This window comes from Ostreococcus tauri (assembly GCF_000214015.3).
Source record: "Ostreococcus tauri WGS project CAID00000000 data, contig chromosome 17, whole genome shotgun sequence".
Taxonomy (NCBI): domain Eukaryota; kingdom Viridiplantae; phylum Chlorophyta; class Mamiellophyceae; order Mamiellales; family Bathycoccaceae; genus Ostreococcus; species Ostreococcus tauri.
Genome location: NC_014442.2, coordinates 64,567 through 91,603, shown reverse-complemented (window position 1 = coordinate 91,603; position 27,037 = coordinate 64,567). Strand labels below are relative to the sequence as shown.

At 61.5% G+C, this 27,037-nt stretch overlaps 17 protein-coding genes across 17 annotated transcripts; 11 read left to right on the top strand and 6 right to left on the bottom strand.

The window, feature by feature from the left end:
* Window positions 1–67: 67 nt before the first annotated feature.
* OT_ostta17g00530 (Zinc finger, DHHC-type, palmitoyltransferase) lies at window positions 68–1,030 on the top strand (the record flags this gene model as incomplete). Its single annotated transcript, XM_003083772.1, has 1 exon — window positions 68–1,030. One exon carries the CDS (start codon window positions 68–70, stop codon window positions 1,028–1,030), a length of 963 nt encoding a protein of 320 aa, XP_003083820.1.
* Window positions 1,031–1,141: 111 nt separating this feature from the next.
* On the top strand, window positions 1,142–2,704 carry OT_ostta17g00520 (unnamed product; the record flags this gene model as incomplete). The annotated part of the gene is made up of 1 exon (XM_022983933.1): window positions 1,142–2,704. One exon carries the CDS (start codon window positions 1,142–1,144, stop codon window positions 2,702–2,704), a length of 1,563 nt encoding a protein of 520 aa, XP_022840422.1.
* A 161-nt stretch (window positions 2,705–2,865) lies between these two features.
* OT_ostta17g00510 (Arsenite methyltransferase) lies at window positions 2,866–4,083 on the top strand (the record flags this gene model as incomplete). Its single annotated transcript, XM_022983930.1, has 1 exon — window positions 2,866–4,083. The coding sequence occupies one exon, from the start codon at window positions 2,866–2,868 to the stop codon at window positions 4,081–4,083; it is 1,218 nt and encodes a 405-aa protein (XP_022840421.1).
* A 168-nt stretch (window positions 4,084–4,251) lies between these two features.
* On the top strand, window positions 4,252–6,543 carry OT_ostta17g00500 (Pentatricopeptide repeat; the record flags this gene model as incomplete). The annotated part of the gene is made up of 1 exon (XM_022983924.1): window positions 4,252–6,543. One exon carries the CDS (start codon window positions 4,252–4,254, stop codon window positions 6,541–6,543), a length of 2,292 nt encoding a protein of 763 aa, XP_022840420.1.
* Window positions 6,544–7,169: 626 nt separating this feature from the next.
* Window positions 7,170–8,972, top strand: OT_ostta17g00490 (Tetratricopeptide repeat; the record flags this gene model as incomplete). The annotated part of the gene is made up of 1 exon (XM_003083769.2): window positions 7,170–8,972. The coding sequence occupies one exon, from the start codon at window positions 7,170–7,172 to the stop codon at window positions 8,970–8,972; it is 1,803 nt and encodes a 600-aa protein (XP_003083817.2).
* Window positions 8,973–9,023: 51 nt separating this feature from the next.
* On the bottom strand, window positions 9,024–9,722 carry OT_ostta17g00480 (Zinc finger, RING/FYVE/PHD-type; the record flags this gene model as incomplete). Its single annotated transcript, XM_022983916.1, has 1 exon — window positions 9,024–9,722. The coding sequence occupies one exon, from the start codon at window positions 9,720–9,722 to the stop codon at window positions 9,024–9,026; it is 699 nt and encodes a 232-aa protein (XP_022840419.1).
* A 168-nt stretch (window positions 9,723–9,890) lies between these two features.
* Window positions 9,891–11,165, bottom strand: OT_ostta17g00470 (UAA transporter; the record flags this gene model as incomplete). The annotated part of the gene is made up of 1 exon (XM_022983911.1): window positions 9,891–11,165. One exon carries the CDS (start codon window positions 11,163–11,165, stop codon window positions 9,891–9,893), a length of 1,275 nt encoding a protein of 424 aa, XP_022840418.1.
* A 264-nt stretch (window positions 11,166–11,429) lies between these two features.
* OT_ostta17g00460 (Ankyrin repeat) lies at window positions 11,430–12,002 on the top strand (the record flags this gene model as incomplete). The annotated part of the gene is made up of 1 exon (XM_022983905.1): window positions 11,430–12,002. The coding sequence occupies one exon, from the start codon at window positions 11,430–11,432 to the stop codon at window positions 12,000–12,002; it is 573 nt and encodes a 190-aa protein (XP_022840417.1).
* Window positions 12,003–12,124: 122 nt separating this feature from the next.
* On the bottom strand, window positions 12,125–13,129 carry OT_ostta17g00450 (Homeobox KN domain; the record flags this gene model as incomplete). The annotated part of the gene is made up of 1 exon (XM_022983902.1): window positions 12,125–13,129. The coding sequence occupies one exon, from the start codon at window positions 13,127–13,129 to the stop codon at window positions 12,125–12,127; it is 1,005 nt and encodes a 334-aa protein (XP_022840416.1).
* Window positions 13,130–13,343: 214 nt separating this feature from the next.
* Window positions 13,344–14,159, top strand: OT_ostta17g00440 (unnamed product; the record flags this gene model as incomplete). The annotated part of the gene is made up of 2 exons (XM_022983900.1): window positions 13,344–13,598; window positions 13,698–14,159. The coding sequence occupies 2 exons, from the start codon at window positions 13,344–13,346 to the stop codon at window positions 14,157–14,159; spliced, it is 717 nt and encodes a 238-aa protein (XP_022840415.1).
* Window positions 14,160–14,653: 494 nt separating this feature from the next.
* OT_ostta17g00430 (Transketolase-like, pyrimidine-binding domain) lies at window positions 14,654–16,987 on the top strand (the record flags this gene model as incomplete). Its single annotated transcript, XM_003083762.2, has 1 exon — window positions 14,654–16,987. The coding sequence occupies one exon, from the start codon at window positions 14,654–14,656 to the stop codon at window positions 16,985–16,987; it is 2,334 nt and encodes a 777-aa protein (XP_003083810.2).
* A 267-nt stretch (window positions 16,988–17,254) lies between these two features.
* OT_ostta17g00420 (unnamed product) lies at window positions 17,255–18,098 on the top strand (the record flags this gene model as incomplete). Its single annotated transcript, XM_003083761.1, has 2 exons — window positions 17,255–17,317; window positions 17,640–18,098. 2 exons carry the CDS (start codon window positions 17,255–17,257, stop codon window positions 18,096–18,098), a joined length of 522 nt encoding a protein of 173 aa, XP_003083809.1.
* A 142-nt stretch (window positions 18,099–18,240) lies between these two features.
* OT_ostta17g00410 (Cytidine deaminase) lies at window positions 18,241–19,219 on the bottom strand (the record flags this gene model as incomplete). Its single annotated transcript, XM_003083760.1, has 2 exons — window positions 18,241–19,008; window positions 19,115–19,219. 2 exons carry the CDS (start codon window positions 19,217–19,219, stop codon window positions 18,241–18,243), a joined length of 873 nt encoding a protein of 290 aa, XP_003083808.1.
* Window positions 19,220–19,391: 172 nt separating this feature from the next.
* On the bottom strand, window positions 19,392–20,813 carry OT_ostta17g00400 (unnamed product; the record flags this gene model as incomplete). The annotated part of the gene is made up of 1 exon (XM_022983884.1): window positions 19,392–20,813. The coding sequence occupies one exon, from the start codon at window positions 20,811–20,813 to the stop codon at window positions 19,392–19,394; it is 1,422 nt and encodes a 473-aa protein (XP_022840414.1).
* A 39-nt stretch (window positions 20,814–20,852) lies between these two features.
* Window positions 20,853–22,004, top strand: OT_ostta17g00390 (Pseudouridine synthase, RluC/RluD, conserved site; the record flags this gene model as incomplete). Its single annotated transcript, XM_003083757.1, has 1 exon — window positions 20,853–22,004. One exon carries the CDS (start codon window positions 20,853–20,855, stop codon window positions 22,002–22,004), a length of 1,152 nt encoding a protein of 383 aa, XP_003083805.1.
* A 23-nt stretch (window positions 22,005–22,027) lies between these two features.
* OT_ostta17g00380 (Ankyrin repeat) lies at window positions 22,028–23,476 on the bottom strand (the record flags this gene model as incomplete). Its single annotated transcript, XM_003083756.2, has 1 exon — window positions 22,028–23,476. One exon carries the CDS (start codon window positions 23,474–23,476, stop codon window positions 22,028–22,030), a length of 1,449 nt encoding a protein of 482 aa, XP_003083804.2.
* A 1,007-nt stretch (window positions 23,477–24,483) lies between these two features.
* OT_ostta17g00370 (unnamed product) lies at window positions 24,484–26,952 on the top strand (the record flags this gene model as incomplete). Its single annotated transcript, XM_003083755.1, has 1 exon — window positions 24,484–26,952. The coding sequence occupies one exon, from the start codon at window positions 24,484–24,486 to the stop codon at window positions 26,950–26,952; it is 2,469 nt and encodes an 822-aa protein (XP_003083803.1).
* Window positions 26,953–27,037: the final 85 nt, after the last annotated feature.

Here is a 27,037-nt window from a genome sequence, read left to right as displayed (position 1 = left end):
CGCGCGCGCGTCGCGATGTGCGGGTGTTTTCGAGGCGGTGTCTCCGGCACTTCGTGACGCTCAGCCCATGCCCGATGACGCGCCACCACCGCGCGTGCACTCCAAGTGGCCCGGAAACTGGACGTTCGCGTGTCAAGGAACGATTGTCGCCGGACCGAGCCCGCGCGCGGCGTTTTTCACGCTCGCGTTGATCGTCGCGCCGTCGATCGTGTTCGATGTGTTGGTGTGCTGGAAAACACTTCGAGTGAAAATGGGACTCTGGACCGTGATCGTGAGCGTCGCGTTGCAGTCGTGCTCGTGCTTTTGGTTGCTCAAGACGTCGTTCACCGATCCCGGGATCTTACCGCGGTTACCGCGGGAGAGCGGGACGAGTGGGATGCGAGGGAAGACGAAGCGGGCGACGGTGGAGACGACGGGACGGGAGACGACGGTGAAGTGGAACGATACGTGCGGGTATTTCCAGCCACCGAGGGCGCATCACTGTTCTGTGTGTAATGATTGCGTCGAGCGGTTCGATCATCACTGTCCGTGGACGGGGACGACGATCGGGCGGAGGAATTATCGAGCGTTTTTGTCGTTTACGTTTGGCACGGCGGCGCTGTGCGCGTGGACGTGCGTGGGGTGCGGGTACGCCATCAGTTATGAGTCCAGGGGTGGGGAGGCGACAGATGGGCTGAAACGATCGGGAGCCGCTATTGCGGTGTTTTTGATCGCCATCATCGGGTTCTTATTCGTCGGCGCGTTGAGCTGCTTTCACGCGTACCTGGTTTCGACGAATCAGACGACGTACGAGAGCTTCAGAGACGCGCACAGCTGGTCGACGAATCCGTACAACACCGGGAGCGTGTTTAAGAACTGTTTGGAGGTATGGTGCGCGAGAATTGGACCGCCGCGCGTGCGTTTCAACGTCCCCGTGAGCGAGGATCAGAGCGCCGCGCGCTTCCAAGCTGAGATCGAGGCGCAGACAGACGTCGAGCGCGGCGACGTACAGCTCACGGATCTCACCACTGGTTCGACGTCTAAGACGTAAATACGATCAACATCGAATCCCTAGTCTCTCTCAATAGTCGCGTTGTCTCTCTTAACACAACGATAGCTGCTTCGCTCGCCCGGCGTCCGCACTTCGCGCCTCGCGCGCGCGATGTCCGCTCGTCCTCCTCGACGCCGTCTCCACGCACGCGTCTTCCTCGTCTTGCTCGCGGCGTACTTGTCATTCTTCGCCCTTCCCGCGTTCAAGAGTATCCGGGACGACCCCGTCGTCGAGCGCGAGCGAGAGTTGACTCGTGATGATGCGCGAACGCTCATCGCGGAACCATCGACGGACGATCGCGACGTTCCCGTCGCATCCGAGCCCGTGGATGACGCCCCGAGGGCACAGAGCCCCCAAGCGCCGTCGCATGCGTCCACGCCGACGAAAGCGGCGTGGGGAGGACGTAAAAGGTCGACGCGAGCGCTGAAACTGTCGGAATTCGCTCCGCGCGAACACTTTGAGGGCGCGGGCGACGTGGTCAAGTGGGGACAAGATTTCTTCGTCGAGAGCGCTCGGAAGTGTCACGACGAGTGCGTGAGGTTGAAAGATAAGGGATGCACGACGTGGGTGTGGTGCGCGGACGCGAACGGGTGCCTGGGACAGAAACATAAGTCGTGTTGGTTGAAGAAGCAAGCAAAACCGCAGTCGATGCAGGGGACGAAAGCGAAGTCGAATCCATGGACGAGCGGGTCGATATACGAGCAGGACGACGCGAGAGGGGATCCTGATCCAAAGCGTAAGTTCCACGTCGTGATGACGACGAACAAGGCCGTGTATCAGGGGTGGCAAGCGCGGGTGATGTATTATCACTACAAGAAGCAAAAGGCGCTGCAGGGGCCGAACGGGCAGATGGGCGGATTCACCCGCGTCTTGCACGACGATTCGGACGGTCTGGAGGAAGAGATCCCCACGTGTAGGGTAGATAGATTGGAGGACGAACTCGGATTTGTCGTTCTCAGTCGGCCGTACGCCTTCATTCAATTTTTTAAAAAGTGTCCGCCGATCGAGGAGGAGTTCATCTTGATGGCGGAGCCGGATCATGTGTACATTAAACCGTTGCCGAATCTCATGCGGGGCGACACGCCGGCGGCGTTTCCATTCTTTTACATCGTTCCAAAGGATAAACCCGAGATCGTGAAGCGGTTTTTGCCCGGAATCAAGGATGAAGAGATCCCGAACATTGACGGCATCGGGAGCTCACCGGTGTTCATCCGAAAAGACGACCTCGAGCGGCTCGCCCCGGAGTGGGCGTCCATGTCAGTCGCGCTCCAAAAAGACAAAGAGGCCAAAGATGCCTGGGGATGGGTGATTGAGATGTACGGATACACGCTGGCGGCGTACAAGCTCGGGATCGAGCACGACATGCGACCACAACTCCAGTCGCAGCCGCCGTGGGACAAGGAGATAGGCGACTTCCTCTCCATCCATTTCACGTACGGCATGGACTACGACCTCCAAGGAAAATTCACCCCGGGTAAGGTGGGTGCGTGGCGATTCGACAAGCGCTCGTACCAGAACGCGTATCCTCCCAAGAATATCCCGTCGCCGCCCGAGGGTACGGACAACGACTTGGTCCGTCTCTTCATCGACGCCGTGAACGAGGCAAGCGCCAATCTCCCGGACTGGGGCAAGTGGGGCTCTGACGTCATCATAGCCGATAAATTTACCCGATGATTTCCAGGACGTGTGATCGTCGACAGCCAATAGAACGAGACAATCTTCTGCTCGCGTCGCCCGTTTCGCCTTTGCCAACGTGTCCGCGCTCCTCATCCGCACTCCACCGCGCGAGTGTTCGCCCCTAACGACCAAAAGCCGACGTCGAACACCCACGCACGATGTCTACCGTGTCTCACGCGCCTGCGCGCGTCGCACGATGCGTCAGTGATCGAAAATCCGCGAAAGAATCACGAAGAAACATCAAAACTCGAGCGAAAGCCGACGGTTTGTCCACGCTTCTCGGCGCCACGATCATCGCCCCCGGCGGCGACGTCGCGGTTCGCGAGAGCGTCCAAAAGTACTACGGCGAGACGCTGAGCACGAGCGAGGACTTGAAGACGAGCGCGTGCTGCACGCCTGGAGATCAGATTCCGCGAGAGGTTCGGGACGCCTTGCGAGACGTCCCGGATGAGGTCAAGGCGAAGTACTACGGATGCGGGAGCCCGACGCCGACGGGAATCGAAGGATTGCGCGTGTTAGATCTCGGAAGCGGGAGCGGGCGGGATTGTTACGTCGCGGCGAGGTTGGTCGGCGCGAACGGGAGCGTGACCGGGGTGGACATGACGGACGGCCAGCTCGAGGTGGCGAGGAAGTACGCCGATGAGTACTGCACGAAGACGTTGGGGTACGCCGAGTCGAACATGAAATTCGTGAAGGGCACGATCGAAGACTTGAGGGCCGCGAACGTGGAAGATGACAGCGTGGACATGATCATCAGTAACTGCGTAATCAATCTGAGCCCCGATAAGCCAGCGGTGCTGCGCGAGGCCTATCGCGTGCTCGCGAACGGCGGAGAGTTTTATTTCTCCGACGTGTACTGCGACAGAAGACTTCCGGATGATTTGCGCTCGCACGAGGTTTTACTCGGCGAGTGCCTGGGCGGGGCGATGTACATCGAGGACTTTAAGCGCCTCTGCGTCGCCACTGGCTTCACCGACCCGCGCGTGCTCGCCGGGCACGAGATCGAGGTCAGAGATCCCGCGCTCGCGGAACTTCTCGGCGAGGCCAAATTTTACTCCATCACGTACAGACTGTTCAAGCTCCCGCCGGGCGTCCTCGAGACTCTGTGCGAGGATTACGGCCAATACGCCGTGTACAACGGCGGCATCTCCGGTTCACCGAACGCCTACCAGCTCGACGACCACCACAGATTCGTGAAGAACAAACCCATGCTCGTGTGCGGAAATACCGGTTCTATGGTCGGAGAGACCTGGCTCGGGAAGTACTTCACCCTCGTCGGCGACAGATCGACGCACTACGGTTTGTTCGACTGCGGCCCGTCTCCCGTCGCCGCGCCCTCCGGTTCGTCCGCCCCCGCCGGCGGTGCGTGCTGCTGAACTCGATTCCATCACACATCTTTCGCTTTACAACAAATTCACATTCTTTCCATCGCTCACCTAAAACGCCTCGCATGAGCTTATTCGTCCCTTTGTCCCGCGCGCGTCGCGCTCGCTCCGCGCGCTATCCGCGTCCCCGCCTCGCTGTCATCCGCACTCGTCGTCGCCATGCGCGCCGCGCTCGCTCGCGCGCGCGCGCATGTCGACCGCGCGTCCTCCCACGCGTTCGCGTCCTCGAGCGCGTCGCGCGGGCGTTCGAAAGCGCCGCCTTTACGAGTGAATGCGTCGAACGCCGACGTCACGCCGCCGACGAATGCTAAAGACGCATCCTCGGACGCGTTACTGCGGGCGCTCGCGAGCGTGAACGCGGTCGCGAGCGGGAACCGTAAGGCGTTCGACGCCGTGGACGCCAGGGCGATCGCGAGCGCACTGGACGCGTTGGTCGGGGACTTTGCGGGCGAGCGCGGGCGGGACGGAGGCGGACGGGCGGAGCGGGACGGCGATGAGACAGTACCGCGAGCGCGAGCGCGAGAAGGTGATTCGGAGGCGAGGGTGCGCGTGAAACGAGCGTGTGCGTTGATCCGGGAGGTCGAGCGGGCGTGTTTGGAGGTTGGATGTAAGACGTGCGTCTCTCCCAACGCGCTCGAGCGGGTCTGTAGGTTGGGGTGCTCGTTGAAGAACGACATCGATGTGACGCTTGCGGTGACGCGGGCGTTTTACTCGATCGCGAAGAAGGGTAAGGGGGCGACGAGCGTCGCGCACGCGACTCTGAGGACGTACACGGACGTGATCGCGGCGCTGAGTCGGTGCGCGGCGGAGGCTCGGGCGAACGGCTCGGCTCGAGCGACGCCGAGTCCAGTGGAGGTGTGGTTGATGCTCCGAGCGACGCCGTTGAGACTGGACGGGGCAGCGTTTGCAGCGGGTGTGAGTGCGTACGTGAGCGAAGGGCGAGTCGAGGAGGCGGAGCGCGTGTTGAGGGACATGACGGCGGAGGGAGTGCGCGCGGGACCGAGGCTCTTCAACACGCTCATCGCGGGGTACGGGCGAGAGAAGAATCTGCGCGGCGTCGAGGCTAGCTCGATGACGATGCGTACTTTAGGGGTGACACCGAACCAGGCGACGTGGGGGGCAAAGGTGTTCGCGTACGTCAGCTGCGATAGATTAGATTTGGCCATGAACGCGTTGGATCAGGGCGTGCGCTTCTCTCCAAGAGTTGAGCGGCGTCCCGGAGTGCAGGCGTACACGTCGCTCGTACAAGGATTGTCGCGGTCGGGAAGATTAATCGAAGCAGATGAAGTGTTGAGAAGGATGTCCCGGGACGGGGTGAAGCCAAACGTGTACACGTATTCAACGCTCATCGATGGGTTTGTTCGCGCGTCGCAAATTGGCTTGGCGGAAACCGCGCTTGAGGAGATGCGACGGGCGAAAATCAAACCCAACGTCGTGACATACAACTCGCTGTTAAAGGGCGTCTTGAGTGGCGCGGGCGGACCCGCGGCGCGCACGGATGAGATGCTTTCTCGAGCGAAGGATGTGTTCGAGCGAATGCGCGCCGATGGCATCCCACCGGATTTGGTGTCGTACAACACGCTCATCGATGCCTGCATCAACGCCGGCGCGCCGGCGGAGGCATGGAACATCTTGAGAGAAATATCAGAGTCCGGTTTACGGCCAAACATCGTGACGTACACGACGCTGCTGAAATACGTCGTTGAAGTGGGCGATCACTCGGCGACGAGCTGGATCGTCGCCGAGTTGGAGAAGGACCTCACCGTGGTCGAAGACGTGGGCGTGTACAACTGTCTCATCAATGCGTACGCTCGTCAAGGCGACATGGCTCGAGCGATGGAAACGATGGAGACGATGCGAGCGAAGAAGATCGCCCCGGATATCTCCACGTACGGCGCTCTGACGAATGGTTACGTTCGCGTCGGCAACGTTCGCGAGGCGCTCAGTCTGTACGAGTCGTGCTCTAAAACGGATGGTCTGACACCCGACGCGCGCATGCGAAAATCATTGGTATATGGATGCGGTCTCCAAGGAATGTCCGACGTCGCCGATTGCATCATCGCGGATTTGCAAGCCACCGGAGTCGCGGGCGCGCGCGAGGCCAAGTCGCTGCGCTTCGTGCTCAAGGCGTCGTCGGAGGCCAAGGCGGCGGGCGCGGGCGGACGCGTGCGCGCGAAACGTCCACCGGTGCAGACTCGACGCGCGGCCGCCGCGACTCGGCGCGCGCGCGCCATCAACGCCGAATCTCCCACGGTATCGCCCGAGACGTTCGCGTCCGCGCGCGCGTCGCGCGCCGCCCGCGAGGCGCCGCTCGAGTGGAACCGCGGCCTCGAGATGTGGAAGTTTTGGCTCGGATTACCCAACAACTACTACTACGGCGACGTCGCGATCGACGACGACCGTCGTCCGAGCGCACCGCCGGACGAGACCGCGGCGACGGATACGTGTTAGCCGCGTATTTTGACAGTGTTGTCAGAGCGCACCGTGAGTACCCAGACATGTGAAAGCGGTCGGACTTCGCTTTCATTTTGGTCGATTTGTGCGACGTCAAACACGTCGCGTTCATTACGTAGCCGTAGCGATGCGCTGTCAATCGTGGTGACGAGCTGTCAGCTGCTCAGTCGCCGCACGTCGGAGAAGAGGCATCAGTTGACCAAGTTTGGCGATTTGCGTCGGCGGTACTAGATGCGATGTCGGAAGCGTGGGCGATCCCGACCTTTGCCGCGCGTCGCGAGTTGTATCGCCTCGCCCCATCCGTGGCCCACGCCGTAATCCTTCGCGCCGACGCCCATGACGTGGACGCCCCGCGCCCGTCGAACCGACGCCGACCTCGACGCAGACTTGGGCGCGCGCGACGCGGCACGCGAGGACGCGCGCGCGCGATCGAGGCGAGTATTTTTATCCCAATCGCCCGCGCGTCTTCGCGCGCGACCGGCGCCGGACGCGCGCGCGGGAGACGTCGACGGGAATCGTGGACGATTGCTCGGCGGGACGCGAGAGAATTGTGATAATCGCGATCGATCGCGCGGTCGATGACGAGCGTGGAGCGACAGTTCGAGCGATGGCGCGCGCAAAAAATGGACGTGCTCGGGTTGAGCGAGAAGCTCGCGATGGAGAGCGCGGCGTCGACGAGCGGGGGGGCGATGGAGGGAACGCTGGCGGAGGCGCTGAAGACGCTGCACCGAGCGGAGCGACTGAGGACGAGTGAAGCGTACGATAAGGCGCGAGAGACGTACGATGCGTGCCTGAGAGAGATCAGTAATGCGTGGATGAACGGTACAGCGGAGACGTCGGCGCTGGTGGCGAGCGCGTGCGGGATGTTGGAGGGGGCGGAGGCGACGCGCGGAGCGTGCGCCGTGGTGGCCTATCGCGCGGCGGCGGGCGCGGCTCTGAGTGGAAGGGCGCTCGTGGCTGGTCGAACCGGGGATTGGGTCGCAGCTCTGAGAGATGCCGAGGCTGCGATCGATTGCGCGCCGGATTACGCGCTGACGCACGCGCGTTTAGGGGATATCCTGCGCGAGACGCAGGTGGCGGGCGACGCCGCCGTGGAGTACGAAAAGTTCGCCGAGGCGCTCAAGGGTAAGCGCATGAACGGGTTGAGTCGAAGCTCGGATTTCGCCGGGGATTCCGCAGACGAGTTGCAGAGAGTGGCGTCGGCGCACAAATGTATCGAGGACGAGGATTGGGTGCGCGCGCGGCGGTCCATGCTCTACGGCGCCGGCGTGCTCTTCACCGAGCGAGACGACGAGCGCATCTACCGTGATCGCCTCTTGTTCTTGGAGCGAGCGAAGACGATCTTCGTGATGAATAATGCGAATGAAACGTCGAAATCATCCTCGGACCCGAAAGCGCGTGGAAATGGCACGGGTACGTGGTTGGACAACGCTTTTTCACTCGCCGAGTTCGACAATCTGAGTGCGTACGATAGGGCGCACGTGTGTCTGACGCTTGGGAATATCTTCGGATGGATTGGAGACTTCGCTGGCGCCTCTGAACTGTACTCTTGCGCACTAAGCGTGATCTCGAACACGGAGATGTCGGATGCCTCGGAGGCTCTGGACGATTTGCAACCTGTTCTCGAGGCGAATCGCGTGCTCTGCCAGTATCGCAACAACCAGACGACGAAGGCTTGGAGGAACGTGCGCAAGCTCATGGCTGTCGAGCAGCGCAAGACGTTTGCGCCAGGATTTTTGCGAGTTGCCGAGATTGCTTGCTCGAAGAAGGGGTGGGAATCGGCGGAGCAGAGTTTCCGCATCGCTGGACGACTCGACGCCTCATTTCAGGTTCGTCATAAAGTGCTTCTGTCGCAGCGCGCGGCGCTGCAGGACAAGCCAGCTGTGGTGGACGTCGAGCAATTTGAGGAGCTGGATAAAATCCAAGAAGGGACGGAGATGGATTTCTCCGAAACGCCTAGATTTGCTCAAACATCCAAGCAAAACTCTCTCAACGACAAGTCGGTGGAAGAGCATTATGCGCTGGCCGCTGAAGAAATAATCAACGAGCTTCAGGAACCGAACTCTCCCGATAGCCATGATACCACCGAGTCTACTCCACACAGTAAAATTTTCACGGGGCGGACCACTCGATCGCTTCGAATGACGGAAGTGCTGAACGATCTGGACGGTGGGGCATCAAAGTCGCGAAAGCGAAAGACCCGTAGCAACACCTGTTCGTGCACTGAGATGTTCTCCTTCCTCGGTTGGGGAAGCCTTGATGTCAGGGAGAGTAGCGCAGAGGAAGAAGTATTCCTAGCGTCGTTACTCGACCCGTTACCACCGCCGATGGCGAACGATGACGCCGATGACATGGATTTGGACAGCATCATCGAGGCGGCGACGCCAGCGCCCATCGAGGTGGAGGAATCTTCTCAAAAGAGATGAGATCCCTTCTCTCGCGCATCAAATTTTGTTCATAGTTTGTAAAAATGTCTGTTACAGTGATGAATGCTGTGGATTTGTTGGTACAATGTCGTCGCTCTCGTCGAGGGCGCGTAGGGCAGCTCGCACTCTTTCGGCGCCTTCCTCTGCGTTGCCACGTTCGACTACTTCTCTACGCAAAACCTCCTCAAAGTCTCTCCTAAGTTCGTGTAAAACCATCATCACTGACCTATATCGCTCCCTTCGCATCTGCTCGCTCTCCTCGCTCGCTTCGTGATCGCTCGTCGCTGACCACGGTATGTCCTCCGGCGTCGGCGCGTTCTCCTCGGTGATCTCTACTCCGGCGCCCCCAACCGCCGCGGCGTTCTCCACATGCTCTCCCGCTAACGATCTCCGACACTGCGGACACCGCTTCGACCGTCTCAACCACTCTCCGACGCAATTCTCGTGAAACCCGTGTCCGCACGGCAGCGCGCTCTCTCGCTCACCCGCCGCTATAGAATTCAGACAAATGCAACACGTCTCCTCCCTCGCGTGCGCCCGTACCGACGTCACGACTCGTTCGAGCTCTTCCTCGCTCGCTCGCTGTCCTCGAAGTGGATCCTCGCCCTCGTTCCCACTCCACGCGGCGAGCCAAGCGTCGTAACTGAGCGGTTGAATGGTGATGAGTTCAACCGCGTCTCTGCGCTCGATCGCCGAGCGCGTCGAGCTCACGGGGTCTCTGAACACGCGGTGGACCCTCTCGGGGCCCATTTCGACGTGCGTCCGGGCGCGTCGGGCCGTGCGCGTCGACGCGTGCGGTGTGAGGGGAGACCGCGCAGAAGAGAGTCGGTTGGTCTGAGGGTGGTCGAGCGGGACGGTTGTATGAACGCGATTCGGAATGCATCGTTCGCTAACTACGTGTTCTAGTACCAATATCACTCACTTGGCGGCCTCCATGGAGAAGCCCGCGGCGCGGAGTCGGCGCATTTTTATTTTGTACAGGCCGAAGAGGGCGACGCACGTGGCGGTGGTGCCGACGATGTATTTCCAGCCCATGGGTTTGGGGTAGACGAGGAGGGAGAGCGCCAAGGAGAGCATTTTACGTACGGCTTTGATGACCTCGGTGTTCGTGGCGCCGTAGTGGCGCAAACAGAGGAGGATGCACGTGACCGAGATGTATCCAAAGGCGGCGGCGAGACAAATCGCCACCAACATGGTCGGCTCGCGCGATATGTGCGCGAGTGACACGAAGAGCTCGCCCGAGGCGAAGAGCCCGAGGGCGATCCACACGCTCCCGATAGCGTTGACGTAAAACACGACCTCGCAGTGAGATATGGGCTTGGGAAGGTTAAAGAAGCGCCGTTCTTCGAAATTTCCCGCCGTGCTCTCCAGAAAGAGCGCGATCGTGATGTACGCGACGCCTCGATAATCGAAATTCGGAAACGAATCAACGTCTCCCATGGTAAACAACGTGATCCCGACCACGAGCAAGATGCACATCCCGTAATCCTCCACCCCGTACCGCCGTCCCTGCATCAACGTCCCCACGATCATCACGGGTATCACCTTTGAACACTTTGCGACGATGCGCGTCGTATAGTTAATATAACTCAGTGCCGCGTTCGTCAGGTACATCGATCCGCTCGTCATGACGCTCAACAACGCATAATCCCGTATGTCACCGCGTCTGCTCCACGGCGCGTCCCCGTTACTCGCCCGCTCGCACTGCGCCAAGCCGCAGTACACGAGCGACGTGCACAGCGAAACCACCCCCCCGTACTTGAAATCCTTCGTCGCTCTCCGGAAAACCCCCTCCTGCGTCATCGTGAACGCGACGTACGCGAACAACGCCCCACCGCTCAGCGTCATCAACAACCCGAGCTCGCTCATGCGCACCTCCCGTCCCCACACCTTTACCGGCGCGTCCGCGTTCAGCCTCTTCAGCGTCCCCGGCGACACCGGCGACGGCTCCACCCCCCCCCGCTCCACGTCCGGTTCGCTCGACATCTCATTCGCGCTCGATCGTCGAGAGAACACCTCGTAATTCATCAATCCACCGCCGAACGAGCTCACGCTCGGGATCGTCTCGAAACGCTGTCCATCCGCGCCCGATCGCGTCTCTCGCCCGCGCGCGCGGTCCCGCGCCCCCGCGCTCGCGCTCGTCCATCGCGCATCGTCCGTTCGCCCGCGTCCATCGCTCGCGGCGTCGTCCATGTCGCGTCGCGCGTCGACGTGCGTCGTCGCGCGCGTCGCGCGACGCCTCCGGGACAGGTCTCACATATTACACAAAAGAAACGCCCATGTGTGTACATATTCGAAAATGCGCGGCCGCATGCGCGCGTCGACGCGGTCGTTTTTCACACAGATGGTCTTCGTGGTGCTTATATATGTACACCATCGCCCCGAGCGTTTCTCGAGCGTTTTTTCGTGCGCGCGCGACGGACGCGCGCGACGACGGCACGCCTCGACGCGCGCGCGATGAGCGGACAGGAGACGGAGATCGAACCGTGGTACAAACGCGTCAAGGGCCCGTTCCCGGAGACGTACGGATGCGTCGGCGTCAAGGCGGACGGCGGTGGCTCGATGCGCGGTCGAGGGACGGTGGGAACGATGCGGGTGCATCGAGCGACGTTTAACCGAGACGAGGCAAAGATTCGTGCGCTCGTCGAGGCGGGAGACAGCGTGAACGAGGTCGACGCCGCGGGATCGACGCCGATCATGTGCGCGGCGTACGAAGGATGGGTCCGCGGGATCGATGTTTTGGTCGAGCTCGGGGCGAAGGTGAACGCGAGCAATAACGCGGGAGACACGGCGTATCACTGGGCGCAAAACATGGACTGGAAGGACATCATGGAGCGACTGAAGCATCACGGCGCCGATCCCGAGTACTTGGGACAAGTCATCGTCCCGGAGCACATTCCAAAAGTTAAGGATTTCTACGACGGCGACGAGGGGCAAGAGCACCCGAAACCGAGTCAGGAGTTTTTGGATTACCAGAACGAGCGCGATCGACAAATGCAAGACGCGACGGATAATGCACTGTTGATTTGAGACTGTCGTAGTCGAGAACGATGCGTGACCGATGAAAACGCACGCTCTGTGAGAGTAGTTCGTGTGTTTTATACAAGATGGATGTTGATTATTTCTCTCTCCGCGCTCCCTCCAATCCGTCGTCACGCCGAGGCGTCCGCCTGTAAATCGAGCGCCTTCTTCACCATCGCGTCGTTGTAAACGCCGCGAATCAATCCCTCGATGTATGGCTTCCACAAACGCGCGCGTGCGTTGACGAACCAGTCGCCGACCTGCGTCGTGGTGAGACCGCTCAGTCGAGCGAGCTCTTCTTTTTCGGCGCGAGTAGGAATCGGTTTCAACCGCTCCTCAGTCGGATAGAAGTGATCCCAGAGCCACTGCGAGAGGACCTTTCTCGCGCGCTCGTCGTGCCTGCCCTGGATCGCCGCCACCGATTGCGTGATCTCCACCGTGGCGTTCGATCGTTCCGAGTCTCTGGATGACGCAGATTTCGTCTTCGCCGTGCGCGGCGCGATGTGTTCCATGGCTGAGTCAAAGGCGTCGAGCACGTTCGCGAGAGAAGATTTAAATTCACGTCGAAGCACTTCGGCGGGATCCGGGAGATTCAGGCACAGCACGGAGGCGGCGGTTTTCGCTGCGGCGTCCTTTGCTCGTCGCTCGAGCTCCTCTGCGCGCCGCGCAAACGCTCGAAGCTCCGCGCTGAACATATCACGCAGCATTTTCAAACGATTTTTCCTTCCGGTCTCGATGCAGGACGCTCGTAAACGACCGTTCGCGCGCGATTGCACGTACTTGATCGCCGTCGCCGAATCCTCAGCCTCGCGTCTCGTCGTCTCCCGCGCGTCGCCTCCGTCGTCGTCTTCGCCGTCGCCGAGCGCGTCCCGCACCACGCTCGCGATGTATTCTCGCGCTTCGCCCGCCGCGCGACGCCTCGCATCACACCCTTCACGCGCCCACGTCGTCGCGAACACCGCGTCGAGATCATCGAATCGCCCATCCGCGCCGTCGGCGCAGTACGCGTCGAACGCGTTCAGGACGTCGTCCCACGCCAAGACATCCACCGCGAGTCCTGGCGCGCCCTCGCCCTCGCGCGCGTCCAAGCCGTGGTCGAACAAGAGGTCCAAACCATCGATAGATCCCGACGTCATGTCGTTCGCCCGTTCGCCCGCGCGTCGCGCGCTCGACCGCCCGTCGCTCGCGCAACAACGAGTGTTGTTTCCCGTCGTAACGCTCGTGAAACGCTCTTTCCAAAATGTTTTTTAGATTGCGTGCGCGATGTTCCACGTGTCCGATGGATGAATGTCATCATCGCTCGACGGATTCCACCGTCGCCCCGAACGGCCCCGCACTCGCGCGCGCGCGATGCTCGCCGTGGCCTACGTCGCCGTCTTCGTCGCCGCGCTGTGGCTCCCGTTCGTCCACGCCGACGCGGTGAGCCGCGCGGGGGCGAGGGCGAGCGCGCGCGAGGTCGTGGGAGAGGTCAACTGGTGGCTCGCGTCGTTGTTATTGTTCAACGCCGTGAACGCGTTGATATGCGTCTGGGAGATCGCGCTTTGGGTGCATCGAGACGAAGTGCAGAGATTGAACCGCGGGTACCTGAAAAAGTTCGGCAAGAGGGTGCGTTGGATTTGAATTCGCCGCGCGCGGTGAGACGGAGAGAAAGCGAGGCGAGAGAGGACGACGACTGACGACGCGTTCCGTAACGCTCGATCATAGACGCTACCGACACCGTTATGCTTATTCGAGCACATCACGCTCGCGCAGGCGCTGTCGCTGAAGTACTGGTCGGTGATTTTCGCGCAATACGCGAGCCTGGACCCGTCGTACGTCCAGCACACGTCTTGGTCGTTTTGGATCGACGTCGGGAACGGATTCACCACGCTCATCCCCACCATCGCGCTCTCTATGGCCGTCACGGGATTTCCACACGTTCCAATCATCACCGCCATCTCCCCGAGAACCGTCGGCGTCGTAGCGATCGTCATGAATTATCAAATGCTCTACGGCACGCTCGGGTACTTTGCGAATTACTGTTACAACCGCTACGACATCGGCGCCTCGACGTCGGCGAAAATCGTGGTCTTCGCCGCGAATGTAATCTGGATCCTCGCTCCATTGGCGTGGATCGTGCAAGGTTTCGCCTTCGTGCACGCCGACGCGCTCGCCGTGCGCTGGTGAGGCGGGCGCGTGGCGCGTGGATAGCGCTCTAGCTCATAATATAGATACTTAAGGACCATCATTCATGCATTCGTTCGATCCCACGACGATCTCCCGCCAAAATCGCCCCAAAAAAGACGCGCGTCGGACACGTGAACCATACTGCGGTGGACACGAGACCCATCGAGCGTGATGACATCCACGGACCAGCGCCCCCGGCGCCGTCGGCTGCTCGACCGCGCGCGTCGACCGCACCACTTCCCGCGTCTCGGTGCGTCTCGAACGCGCCTCCGCGCGATCTCTCGCTCGGTGCGATCGGGAGACACGCACTCTCGCTCCGTCGTCGCTCGATTTTGAGGCGAACGTCGACGAGCGGGCGCGACGCGAGGGTGATTTCGTCGCGCTTTCGCGTCTTACCCTGATCTTTTAGATCTCTCAAACAACTCTTTATCCGACGACTGACGATGACGCTGGGCGTCTTACGATGACAGGGCGTTCGTGAACATCCGAGTGAGATGAGCGGACACGGAGCCGTGCGCGCGAGCGCGAGCGTGCCCACGAAATTGGCGCAGCGGCGGGTGAGAAACAAGACGACGACGCGCGCGGCGACGAAGACTGCGGGACCGCCGGCGAATTTGGAACGACTGCGGATCGAGACGCCGTGGGATCGGGCGAAGGATGCGCTGAAGAGAGACTTTGGCGCCACGGAGGAGGAGTTGAAACGAGCGGAAGCGCTCTCGGATGAGGACTTGAGCAAGGCGTATTACATGATGCAGTTGTGCCGAGACTTTGAAAACGAGTGCAACCAGGCGTACATGGCGGGGAAGATTCGAGGTTTCATGCACTTGGACAACGGTCAGGAGTCAATTCCGGCGCTGTTGAACGATGCTATTCGTAAAGATGACCTGAAGCACTCGTACTACCGCGATCACTGCCACGCCATCGCGTGCGGCGTTGATAGCGGAGCCGTCATGGCGGAGCTCTTCGGGAAGGATGGTGGCACGTGTCGCGGTACCGGTGGGTCCATGCACGTGTACGACATGGATACCAACTTCCAAGGTGGGTGGGCGCTCGTTGCCGAGCAGCTTCCGTACGCGGTCGGCGCGGCGCGATCCATCGTCCTCGACAAGATGCTCGGACGCGACGACGCGCAGGACCGCATCACCGTCGTCTTCGTCGGCGAAGGTGGCGCCCAAAACGGACGCATGGCAGAGTGCCTGAACGCCGCAGCGAAGGAAAACCTTCCGATTCTTTTCTTGGTCATCGACAACGGTCGCGCCATCAACACGTTCACCAAGGATGTCGCGGCGAACCAAGAAGTTTTCAACCAAGGGAAGCATTACGGCGTCCCAGGCGTGCTCGTCGATGGTCAAAACGTTCAAGATGTGCTGAAGGTTGGTCGCACTGTGATCAACCACGTGCGTACGAAGGGTCCAGCTATTTTGCAAGTGCACACGTTCCGCTTCAACGGTCATTCACCGGCAGACCCGGAACACGAGCGCAACCGCAAGGATGAGAAGCGCTGGGCGCGAGCTGAGTGCGACCCGATTAAGATTTTCGAGAATTCCGCCGATGCCGCGCGCATTGATCTCAAGAAGGAGACAGAGCGCGCCAAGGCTGAGACGCAACGCGCGCTCGCGTTTGCAGACGCGTCTCCACCGCCGCCGCCGGGCCTCGCCGCGGAGCTTGAGTACCCAGATCCGAGCGGGGCTGTCGATTACTCGGCACGTGAACCGGTTGAGGGCCTCGAATCTGCGCGAACGGTGACGGAAAAGATCATTCCGGCCGAGACGCTGAAGTTGCTCGAGGCGCGCATCGAGGCGCTCCGCGCGATGTGCACCGATCCGCGAGGTATTTCCATCGGCGACGCAGTGAACCTCGCCATTCTCGAGGAGATGTTGCGTGACCCAACGACAGTCGCGCACGCTGAGGATCTTCAAGCCGGTTCATCTTACAATATTCCTGCCAACACGCAACAAGCTTTCGGCACGCTTCGTGCGGCGGATGAGATCATCGACGAGGGTCACTTCATGGGTAAGGCGCTTGGCGAGGCGATGAATGGTTACCGCCCCATCGTTGAGCTCATGAATGCCAACTTTGGTATTTACGGTATGGCGGAGCTCTCCTCCGCCGGAAACACGTATGCCACGACGGGCGGTCAGTTCAAGATGCCGATGACGGTCATCGGTGCCGGGGGTACGGCCCCGAACCAATCTCTCGGTGCCGAACACTCTCAGCCCTTCCACGCCTACATCATGGGCATCCCGGGTCTGAAGATTTGCTCGGCGAGTAAGCCTCAGGAGGCGTACGGTTTGGCCAAGTCTATGATTCGCGACAACGGCCCAGGCGTGCTCTTACTTCCGGTGAAGATGATGAAATCTCGCGGTCCGGTGATCCCTGATTCTTTCCTCCCCCTCCACAAGTCCACCGTCCATCACCTCGCGAGCGACGAGGCGGTGAAGAATGAAAAGGCTGTTACCATCGTCACCTACCTCCACGGCGTGAAGGAGTGCGAGGAAGCCATGGCAGAGCTCGCCCAAAAGGGCATCGACGCCGACTTCATCGAGCTCACGTGCCTGAAGCCGGTGGACTGGAAGACGATCCAGACCTCGCTCGAGCGCACGCACAAGCTCGTCATCCTAGACGAGTCCACCAGAACCGGCGGTGTCGGCGCCACGCTCTCCGCCATCGTCTCCGAGAACTTATTCGACGAGCTCGACGCCCCTGTGATGCGTTTGTGCATGGAAGACGCCCCCGTACCGTACGCCAGCGAGATGGAGAAAACCGTCGTCAAGCGCGCCGCCGACTTGGTCGCCGCCGTGACGTACCTCATCGAGAAGAAGGCGTGAGTCTCTCGACACACCTCGCGTGTAAAACCAACACGTCACCAAACCAAACGCACGCGCTCGACGCGGCATCCATCCCCCACGCGCCGTCCCGCGCGTCTCTCGCCGCTCCGCGCCCCGTCCGGCTCGGCGGCACCACCCACATGTCCGATCACCACACCCATCATCCACGTACACCGACCTCGACGCACCCACAGTACGAGACCACGACGCGGCGATAAAAAACCCCACCACCCACGCCCACGTCGGCGTCACACCTCGCGCGCGACGATGGCCTCGACCGCGCTCAACGTTCTCCTCCGCCCGCGCGTCTTCGCCCGGGCGACGCGCACGGTGCGTCACGACCTCGCGCGACGCTCGCGCGCGCGCGGGACGCGTTCGCGGCGCGCGACGAAGGGATCATCGCGCGCGATCGGATAAGAGCGCATCGACGCGATCGGGACGATCGCCCGCGGTCGCGACGCGCGCGTCGATGGGTTCGCGGCGTCGTGGGCGTGAAACGCGCGCGCGTCACGTCGCTCTCGATCGAGCGCGCTGGATCGCGGTCGAACGGTGGGTGGAGGACGCCGGCGGGGATGACGCGGGACGATCGAGGGCGCGGCGCGGGACGCCCGAATCGGAGACTGACGAAGCGCGGATCGGACGCGTGATGTAGGTGGCTGCGCGACGCTCGACGGTCGTTCGGGCCGAAGGCGCGTCGGAACGATTGCAAGACGCGCTCAAGGAAGCGGAGCAGTGCGTGGACGATTGCGCGGTGCTGTGGGACGACGTCGAGGAGCTGAGCGCGGCGACGAAGGATTCGAGCGACGACTCCATGCAGGAAGTCGCGATCTCTGATGCGGATAAGAAGTTCATCGAGTCCACCAAGGCTACGATCGCCGCGGCGCGCGCGGCGGGCTCGGTCGATGAGAAGACCATGAAGGAGATCGAAGCCGCTGCGAAGGGCGTGAAGGAGGTTGCCAAGAAGGTCAACCAAGCTCGCGTTGCGAAGATCGAAGCGGCGCTGGAAGCTGCCCTCGCCGCGGCGAAGGAATGCACCGATGACTGCGCCGTGGCGTGGGAGACGGTTGAGGAGTTGAGCGCCTCGAAGAGCCGCGAGACCAACCGGGACTAGACTTGAGGTTTGATTTGATTCAAACGCGCGATGGATGAGGATGGACGAGGGAGAAGAAAAAATCGCCGGCGTCAGGACTCGTCGCTCGCTTGAAATGCTATGCAAAATTACACACCGATCATCCCTAACTCCTCGCCCGCCCTCACGCCGACGCGTCCGCGACGAACTCCTCGTCCTCATCGTCGCTCTCGTCTAAATACGTCACCTGCACCGCCACCGCGGGGGAGTGTTGGCGCACGCGCACGTCGGCGAGTCGTAACAGCCTATTCGCCGCGGCGTAAATGTGCTTGGGATCGTCGCGCTTCGCCACCGATCCATCGCTCACACCCGGCGACATCGGTGTCTCCTTTGCCTCACTGATCTTCCCCTCGTAATACACCACCTCGCGAATCCCAGCCTGAATGATCAACTTCGCGCACTCGTTGCACGGGTACATGGTCACGTACAACGTCCCGCCCGCCACGGACGCCGAGTTCTTATTCATGATTGCGTTCATCTCAGCGTGACACACGTACGGATACTTCGTCTCCAGCTCATCACCGTTCGTGCTCTTCTTCGCCCACGGTAGCGCGCTGTCGGCGCACCCGCGAGGGAAACCGTTGTACCCGACGCCCAAGATGAGCTTGTCCTCTCCGACGATACACGCGCCTACTTGCTTATTCGGATCCTTCGACCTCTGCGCGCTCAAAAATGCGACCGACATGAAGTAATCGTCCCACGAAAGGTACCGATCGCGCTTCGTCGGCGATAACGGATCGGGTTTCGCCGTCGTCGGCGTCGACGGCGTCGCTTTGGTATCGCCGCAGCACGCGCACGCCGGCGCGTCGCAACTCAACGCGTAATTAGACGCCTTCACGGGCGTCATCGACACCGAAAGCGTCGGACGTCCACCAAAACGTCTCACGGGGCCCTACACGTGCGTCGAAAACGCGTCAGTCGATCGTGAAAACGTCGTGGGCGGGTGAAACTCGAAACACTTTTTCCAAGTTTTTAAAAACATCATTCCAAACACGCACCGGTGCGCCCGTTTTACGGCCCTTACGTCGCCTTCGACGGGTCGCGGATGCACTCACGACACCAGCGAGGACGCCGACGACGCCCGCGAGGGCGAATTGGAGCATGTCGCGCGTGTGGCGTCGAAATGTGTGGGTTTTCGACTCAGCGACAGCTCTGTGTGGACGCGCCGGACGCAAACGATTTGGATGCGTGAGTCTGAGACGAAACGGCGACGTAAATGCGATGAAACGATGAGGAATAAAATGTGAGATTTAAATACTACGCTAGTCTATGCGCTCACTCGTCGTCATCGGAGACGAATGCGGCGTGCGCTCGGCTGGATACCGAGGCGGCGAGCGAGACGGCATCCGCCGGGCCGTTCTCGGCGTCGCAGGACTCGATCTCGGGAACGAGAGCGAAAACAGCGTTGACGATAGGGATATTGCGACTGCGAATGTTTTCTAGCGCTCGCTTGAACGTCTCGGCGGACTTGGACGCGTCGTCCGGATCAAAGGTGACCCAGAGCGTCGATGAGACGTCATCGCCAATGATGGAGGCGTCGCTCGCGACTTGTTCGATCGATACCGCGCGTGCGCCCACGGCGTTTACGCCCGATGCATCGGCATCAAAGGAGATCGTGGCGCGAATGAGCTCGGAGGGAAGGATCACCACCGACTTCGCCGGGGCCTCTGCGACGAGCTGCAACACGGCGCCGCCGACCTCCGCGGCGGTCGTCTGTCCCCAGGACATCTCGAGCTCGGGGAACGTCGGTTCACGCTGCGAACCGACGCGTTGGGAAACCATCTTCGTTAGGAGATCGGAGACTGTTTGCGGCTCGGATGATGTCGAGGAAGCAGCGGCGGAGGTTGATTTCGCCTTTTTCTTCTTCTTGCTCTTCTTTCCGAACATGAACCCATCGTCGTCGTCCTCGTCGTCGTCTGCGCCGTCTAAGGCACCGCCGAAAGTACCCCTCGTGGATTTCCCATCCATGACCGGAATCAGCACCGGAACCACCTTGACATTTTTCGTGTCGGCGTTTGAAGAAGAGCACGCTCGGCGGACCTGATTTTGAACAAATGAAAAGTGCGCCGGCGACACGCTCGCGGCGTACCAGTTCTTCGTGCGGTCCAGATCTTCAGAACTTAACGATTCACTCGCGATCCTTTGCAAATCTTCCGAGACCCCGCTCACGAACGCGTCCAAATCCTTGCTCGCGCGTCGAGCGAACACGGCGAACAACGAGTCCTCGCTCGAGGAGTCGCTGATCACCCTCCCGATCGCGCACCGCGTCTTCGCGTCCGTCACCCCCCCCCGCGTAGCCCCTAATGTGATCACCGCCTTCATCCCGAGCGTTCGCTGCAGCGCGAACGATCCATAGTCCTCCGTCGCCCGCACCTTGCTCGCCAGTCGCTCCGCGTCCCCGTCCGCGAGTCCGAGCTCGCCCAGGACCAACCCGAGCGCCGGCGACTTCGCCACCGCGGACGACGACGCATCGAGAGACGAGACATCCGACGCCATCTTCCCCCAATCGATCGAACCCTTCGCTCGATCGATCGCTTTGGACAACACCGAACCCGGAGCTATTTGACCCAGGTGCTGCTGCGCCAACGACCCCTGTCCTTGCGGTCGCGCGACGACGCGCTGGACCCGAGACTTCGCCGCGCGCGTGGATATATTTCCACGCCCGCGTTCGGCGCGCGCGCGGGCGATGCGCTCCATGTCGGGGCGACACGAACCGTCGCGGTGTGCGGCGTCACAATGCGTTCGTCGCATCGGGCCCGCGCCGTCATCCCCGCGTCGAGGTCGACGCGACGACCGCGGGACGGTGCCGTCGCGCGCGTGGAGGCGGAAAAATGTCCACACTGCGACGCCGTCGTGCGCGCGCGGGCGTGGCGATCGCACCTGTCGCTGTGCGCGCCGGACGTCCTCGACGGTGCGCATTTCGAGCGCGTCGAGCGCGAGGTCATTCGAGCGAGCGTGAAGCGTCGACACGGCGAGCGATCGACTTCGTACGCGGTGTGCGCGATGCGATTTGGCTTCGCGCGGGGAAGCGAGCCGGTGGTCTCGGCGCGGGCCGTCGCGCGGGCGTTGCGGATGGACGCGCGGGCCGTCGCGCGGGCGGTGCGAGCCGAGGTGGACGCGACGCCGTGGGGGCTCGAGATGGATTGGACGCTCGGTGACGACGACATCGCGTACGAGGACGCGACGATGACGGTGGTGAACAAGCGCGCTGGGACGCCGTCGACGCCGAGACGACGCGTCGGTGACGATTCAGCCGCGAGCGCGTGCGTCGCGCGGTGGCGGACCGTGGACGGCGTTCAAGGCGCTTCGCTCGTGCCGTACGTCGCGCATCGGTTAGATTTGGACACGAGTGGGGCGTTGGTTATCTGTCGAACGAGTGCGCGGGCGAAGGAGGTGCAGGGATGGTTTGAAAATCGTCGAGTCGAGAAGACGTATTGGGCGCTGTGCGAGGCGCGGGGCGACGCGTCGGACGACTCGGGCGAGTGGCACACGATCGAATTCCCACTCGTGAAGCGTGCGAGGGACGACGCGGAGCCCGGGACGTTCTTCGTTGAGGCGGTGTTAACGCCTGAGGATGCGCCGGAAGATGCGAAACCGGCGACGACGCTGTTTCGGATCGTATCCAAGTCGGCGGCTCACGTCCTCGTCGAGGCGCGCCCGAAGACTGGGCGAACGCATCAGATTCGAACGCACTTGGCCGCGGCTGGTTTACCGATCGTAGGCGACACGATATACGGCGCACCGTCGGACATCATCGATCGACACGCGTTGCACGCGAGAACGCTTACGTTTCCGAGCGACGAATATCCGGTCCCGATCGTAGCCCACCCGCCGGATGATTTCAAAGACGCGTGCGCATCCGTGGGGATCGTCGTCGACATCGTGTAGAACACCATAGGTACCGTAGATATCTAGTTTTCAATATCACACTTAGATTTAACACCTCCAAAAACGACCGGAAGACGTAAGGCTTGATCCTCGATCGCGCGAAGCGCTGCGGAGAGCTCGAGGAATCCGTTGACGCGAGCTAAATCGCTCGGCGCCTGCCTCCTATCGTCCTGTAAAATCATCTTTTCAATCGATTTCTTCTTCAAATCATCACCATCATCACCGCTACTACAACTATCATCAACAACAACATCAACACAACGAAGTTTTCCCAACAAGTAATCAACCACGTTAGCGTGGCCATAGATGGCGCACTTGTGTAGCGCCGAGTGCCCGTTTACGTTTACCACGTCGAACGGAACGTCTAAATCTTCGACCAACCATCGAACCATGCGTAAGACGTCTCTGCGACTCTGGTCGTCGTTCCCGACGTCCGCGGTGCACGCCCAGAGCACGGCGTTACAACCCCACCGATTTCGCGCCGAAGTAGACCCACTCGCGCGCTCGGCGAGAAACGAAGCGCACGCGTGTCGCGTCTTCCACACCGCCAAGTGGAACGGGTAATCGCCGTCGAACGAGGGTGTATTCGCTAATTTTGGATCGCGCTCTAACAACCACTCGCACGCCTCCAATCGTCCGTTTCGAGCGGCCCAGTGCAAGGGCGTTCGACCATCCTTCCTCGCGCCAACGTGCGAGACGTCGGCTCCGCGTTCATTCACTAAGTAGTCCATGACGGAGATTTTCCCCGAACCCGCGGCCCACATTAAAGCTGTGGACCCATGGACATCCGTGACAGAGTCCGGGTGCACGTCCGGAGGAATCACGGGCGGACCTTGCGATCGTCGAGTCCTTCGATGCGAAGTCCATCCGGGCGGTTTCGACAACCCGCTCGTTCCTCGCCACGAGTGGTCGGACACGGAGGAATCATCCTCCTCGTCCGACGCGTTCTCGGGGTGACCACTACTCATGACGTACTCGCACTCGCTCGATTCGAGCCAGTGATTCCGCAACCCACCGCCGTGCAGGGCGAAAAACTTGAAGCACCCCGGGCATTGTCGCAACCCGAGTTCGCGCATCGCCTCGACCCTCGATTTCGTCGTCAAAATCACCTTACACGCGTTCGCCCCGTTCGATATCACCTTGGCGGTCGCGAAGACGTCCGACGCCCCCTCGATATCGTCCACGATCGCTCTCGCGAGCGTCGCCGGCTCGACGCCGCGTCGCCGCGCCCCGCGCGTCGGCCCGCTCGACGTCCACGCGTCGTGTCCCGGTCGCTTCGCGTCGCGCTCCGGCATCGGTCGCTTGGGCGCGAAATCACTCGACGCCCGTTCGCTCGCGCTCAATCGCTCGAGCCCGAGCTTTGTGAGCGCGCCGTCGACGTGCGCGACGAGCGCGTCGCGAGACCCCGCGGGGACGTCATCCGTCCGCGTCGACGTCGCCGCGCCCCGCTCGCCGCGCGCGACCGCGGGCATGGGCTCGAGTGTCTCGCCGTGGACGTTCCTTCGCCCGCGCTCACGCGCGCGCCATCGCGGGCGCGCCGAGGTGTCGCGGCGTCGACGGCGGCGCGCGATGGGTGTCTCAACCCTCTAAACCCTAGCAGACGTCCAATCGGCGAGCGTCTCGCGTCCTGGACGTTCGACGCGACGATTTCGACCGAGGTCGTCGTCGCGTCACGTCGAACCGCGCGCGCGCGCCGTCGTCGAACGCGCCGAGGTCTCGCGCGCGTTGGTTTGTTGGAAGAGGGCGAAAGGCGCCACCGCGGACGGCGGATGAGTGAGATGGTTGCCCCGTTGCCCCGTGTTTTACCCCCTTTTAGCCATTTTACCCCTTGGCACTCGCTCGATGTCACATTTTTTCTTGATGGCCTACAAAATATTTGGAAAATGTCGACGCGTCGCGTCCGCATCGGACGCCGAGCGGCACACCCCGCCGCGATGCGTCCGGTGGCGACGCGTCGCGGCGGGGGGGCGACGCGATGCGGACGCAAAAAAAAAAAAAAAAGCGCGACGCGATGCGGCCGCGCGCGACGCGACGCCTGCGACGACGACGACGCGTCGTCGCGTCGGCACTCGGCGCGCGCGCGATTTCGAATTGGAATCGCGCGCGACGGCGGCGCGCGAATTCGACTCGAACGCGAACGTTCCGTGCGCGTGCGCGCGACGACATCGACGAGGGAATAAAGGTACGTCTCGTTCGCGGACGATGCGCGGCGCGACGCGGAGTCGCGGCGCGGAGAGGGGGCGATTGGTCGAGATCGCATCGCGCGCGCGCTGTTCCCCGGTGGCGCGTGCATCGCGCCGCCGGGGGGCGCGCGAGCGCGCGATGACGACGGGCGCGCGCGAAAGGATGCGTCGATTTGTTTCACGTCGCGGTGCGCGCGCGCGGGCGACGGCGTCGACGACGGTGACGCGTTCGTTCGATGCGCGCCGATGGCGGATTAATAACTAACTGTCCGCCGTGGACGCGCAGGACGGGAGCAATGCCGCGGGGATACCGCGGTGGATACGGCTATGCATTCGCGGGGTTGGGGAAGCGAAACCGTGAGGCATTCGTGGAAGCGTCATCTGCTGCTAACGCACGTGTTGGTTGGCCAGTCGGGGGTCGCGGTGGCGCGGATGCCAAAGCTAAAGCCAAAGCCGAGGCGGACGCCGAGTCGGATGCGGCGAACGCGCGCGTCGCGTTCGCGGCGGGGGCGACACGCGTCGCTCTCGGCGACGACACGAACGCCGCGAGGCGAGACGAGGCGGCGCCGAAGGCGGCGAGCGGAGTCGGATTGGAGGCGCCGGTGGAGAACGACGCGCCCAAAGATACCGCTGGTGGTGTCGCGACGGCGACGACGCTCGCGTTGAAATACGTCACACGCGCCGCCGGGAACGGACTCGGAGGAGCACCGGTCGTCACCTTGGCGGTGTTTAATGCCGAATTGTGCGCCAAGACCATGAACAATGAGACGGTGCGCGGCGTGGATTTCGAGAGCATCATCTCAGACATTTACTCGCGCGTCTCACCGAGCGCGTGCGCGCGGGACAGTTTCGCGCGTTGGCTCGCGAGAGGAGCGCCATTGTTCGCGGCGACGGGGCTGCCGAAGGTCGACATAGATGATGATGAAGCGTGTCGCCAACGTGCATTTCGACGTACCACCGGTCCAATAATCGCAGAATGGTCCTCCCCGCTCAACGCGGCGGAGTCAAAGTATGCGTGTCAAAATCTTAACGCGGTTCGCGCCGCGGCGATGGCGCTGGACGCGAGCGAATTCGAGTTGCGTCAGGCTTTGGAAAAGGTCGAGACGGCCACGGGATCGATGGCGCGATATCTGAACGTACGCGGGTGCTATCACTACAGAATTCGCACCGACGACGGACTCGTGTTCGCGTACATCGGGGAAAGTGTCGATGTAGAGCGACGAATCAACGAGCACTTGACGGCGCTGCTCGGCGACGGGCGCGCGCACGACATGCAGCGAGGACACGCACTCGTTCGACGAGCCCAAAAGGGCGACGACGACCATGCTGATGCTGATTTTCAATGCAGTTTGTGGGTCATTCACGGACAGGATGAAGCGAGCGCGGTCGAGTTGGCGAAGACGTACGTGAAAACGTGCGCGTCGACGCCGTCGATTTTGGAAGTCGCGCGCGCGATTGCGAGCGCCGGATTCTTCGTCGAAGCGGTATTCACCGCGCACTACGGGACCTTGCACGAGCACACCGCGGACGGCGTCGTCGGAATGAACTTTTCTCAGCCCGGTGTGTGCCATACCAGGGAGGTCACCCGCGAGTATACGTGGAACGAGATCAGAGAGACATCCGGAAAGAAGACGCGATGTACGAAGACTTTGCCGGCGTTCACGTGCGGACGGTGCGACAGAGATTTTCCGCAAGGAAAGTCGCGAAGTCACTCCCACGGAGACGGCCATGGACGCGTGTGCGACAGATGCTACCAAATCGCTTTGTATGCAAAGAAGCCGCAGTTTCAGTGCCTTGAGTGCGACAGAGAGATGCAAGGGAAACAAAGTTACCGCGGAGACGGCGATGGACGCGTGTGCGAAAGATGCTACCAAATCGCTTTACTCGCAAAGCGACCACCGTTCACGTGCGCGCTATGCTCGCGTGCGGTTTCTCGAGGGAAGGCGAGTCATCCCCAAAGAGATGGTGACGGGCGCGTGTGCGCTGGGTGCTACCAAAAAGCAAGCAAGGCGAATCGACCACCGCTCACGTGCGCGCTATGCTCGCGTGCGGTTTCTCGAGGGAAGGCGAGTCATCCCCAAAGAGATGGTGACGGGCGCGTGTGCGCTGGGTGCTACCAAAAAGCAAGCATCGCAAAGCAACCACCGTTCACGTGCGCGCTATGCTCGCGTGCGGTTTCTCGAGGGAAGGCGAGTCATCCCCAAAGAGATGGTGACGGGCGCGTGTGCGAAGGGTGCTACCAAAAAGCAAGCAAGGCGAATCGACCACCGTTCACGTGCGCGCTATGCTCGCGTGCGGTTTCTCGAGGGAAGGTGAGTCGTCCCCAAAGAGATGGTGACGGGCGCGTGTGCGAAGGGTGCTACCAAAAAGCAAGCAAGGCGAATCGACCACCGTTCACGTGCGCGCTATGCTCGCGTGCGGTTTCTCGAGGGAAGGTGAGTCGTCCCCAAAGAGATGGTGACGGGCGCGTGTGCGCTGGGTGCACCCAAAAAGCTCTCAAGGCGAATCAGCCACCGTTCACGTGCGCGCTATGCTCGCGTGCGGTTTCTCGAGGGAAGGTGAGTCATCCCCAAAGAGATGGTGACGGGCGCGTGTGCGTTGGGTGCTACGAAAAAGCAAGCAAGGCGAATCAGCCACCGTTCACGTGCGCGCTATGCTCGCGTGCGGTTTCTCGAGGGAAGGTGAGTCGTCCCCAAAGAGATGGTGACGGGCGCGTGTGCGAAGCTTGCTACAGGAAATGCCTCGCGTCCACCCGCGAAATGTGATACGAGTAATAACTTTTGTAATGGGTAATCGGTGAAGAACTGAATTCAATGCAAGCTCTTTGATTAAAAATTAAAAGCCTTCGCA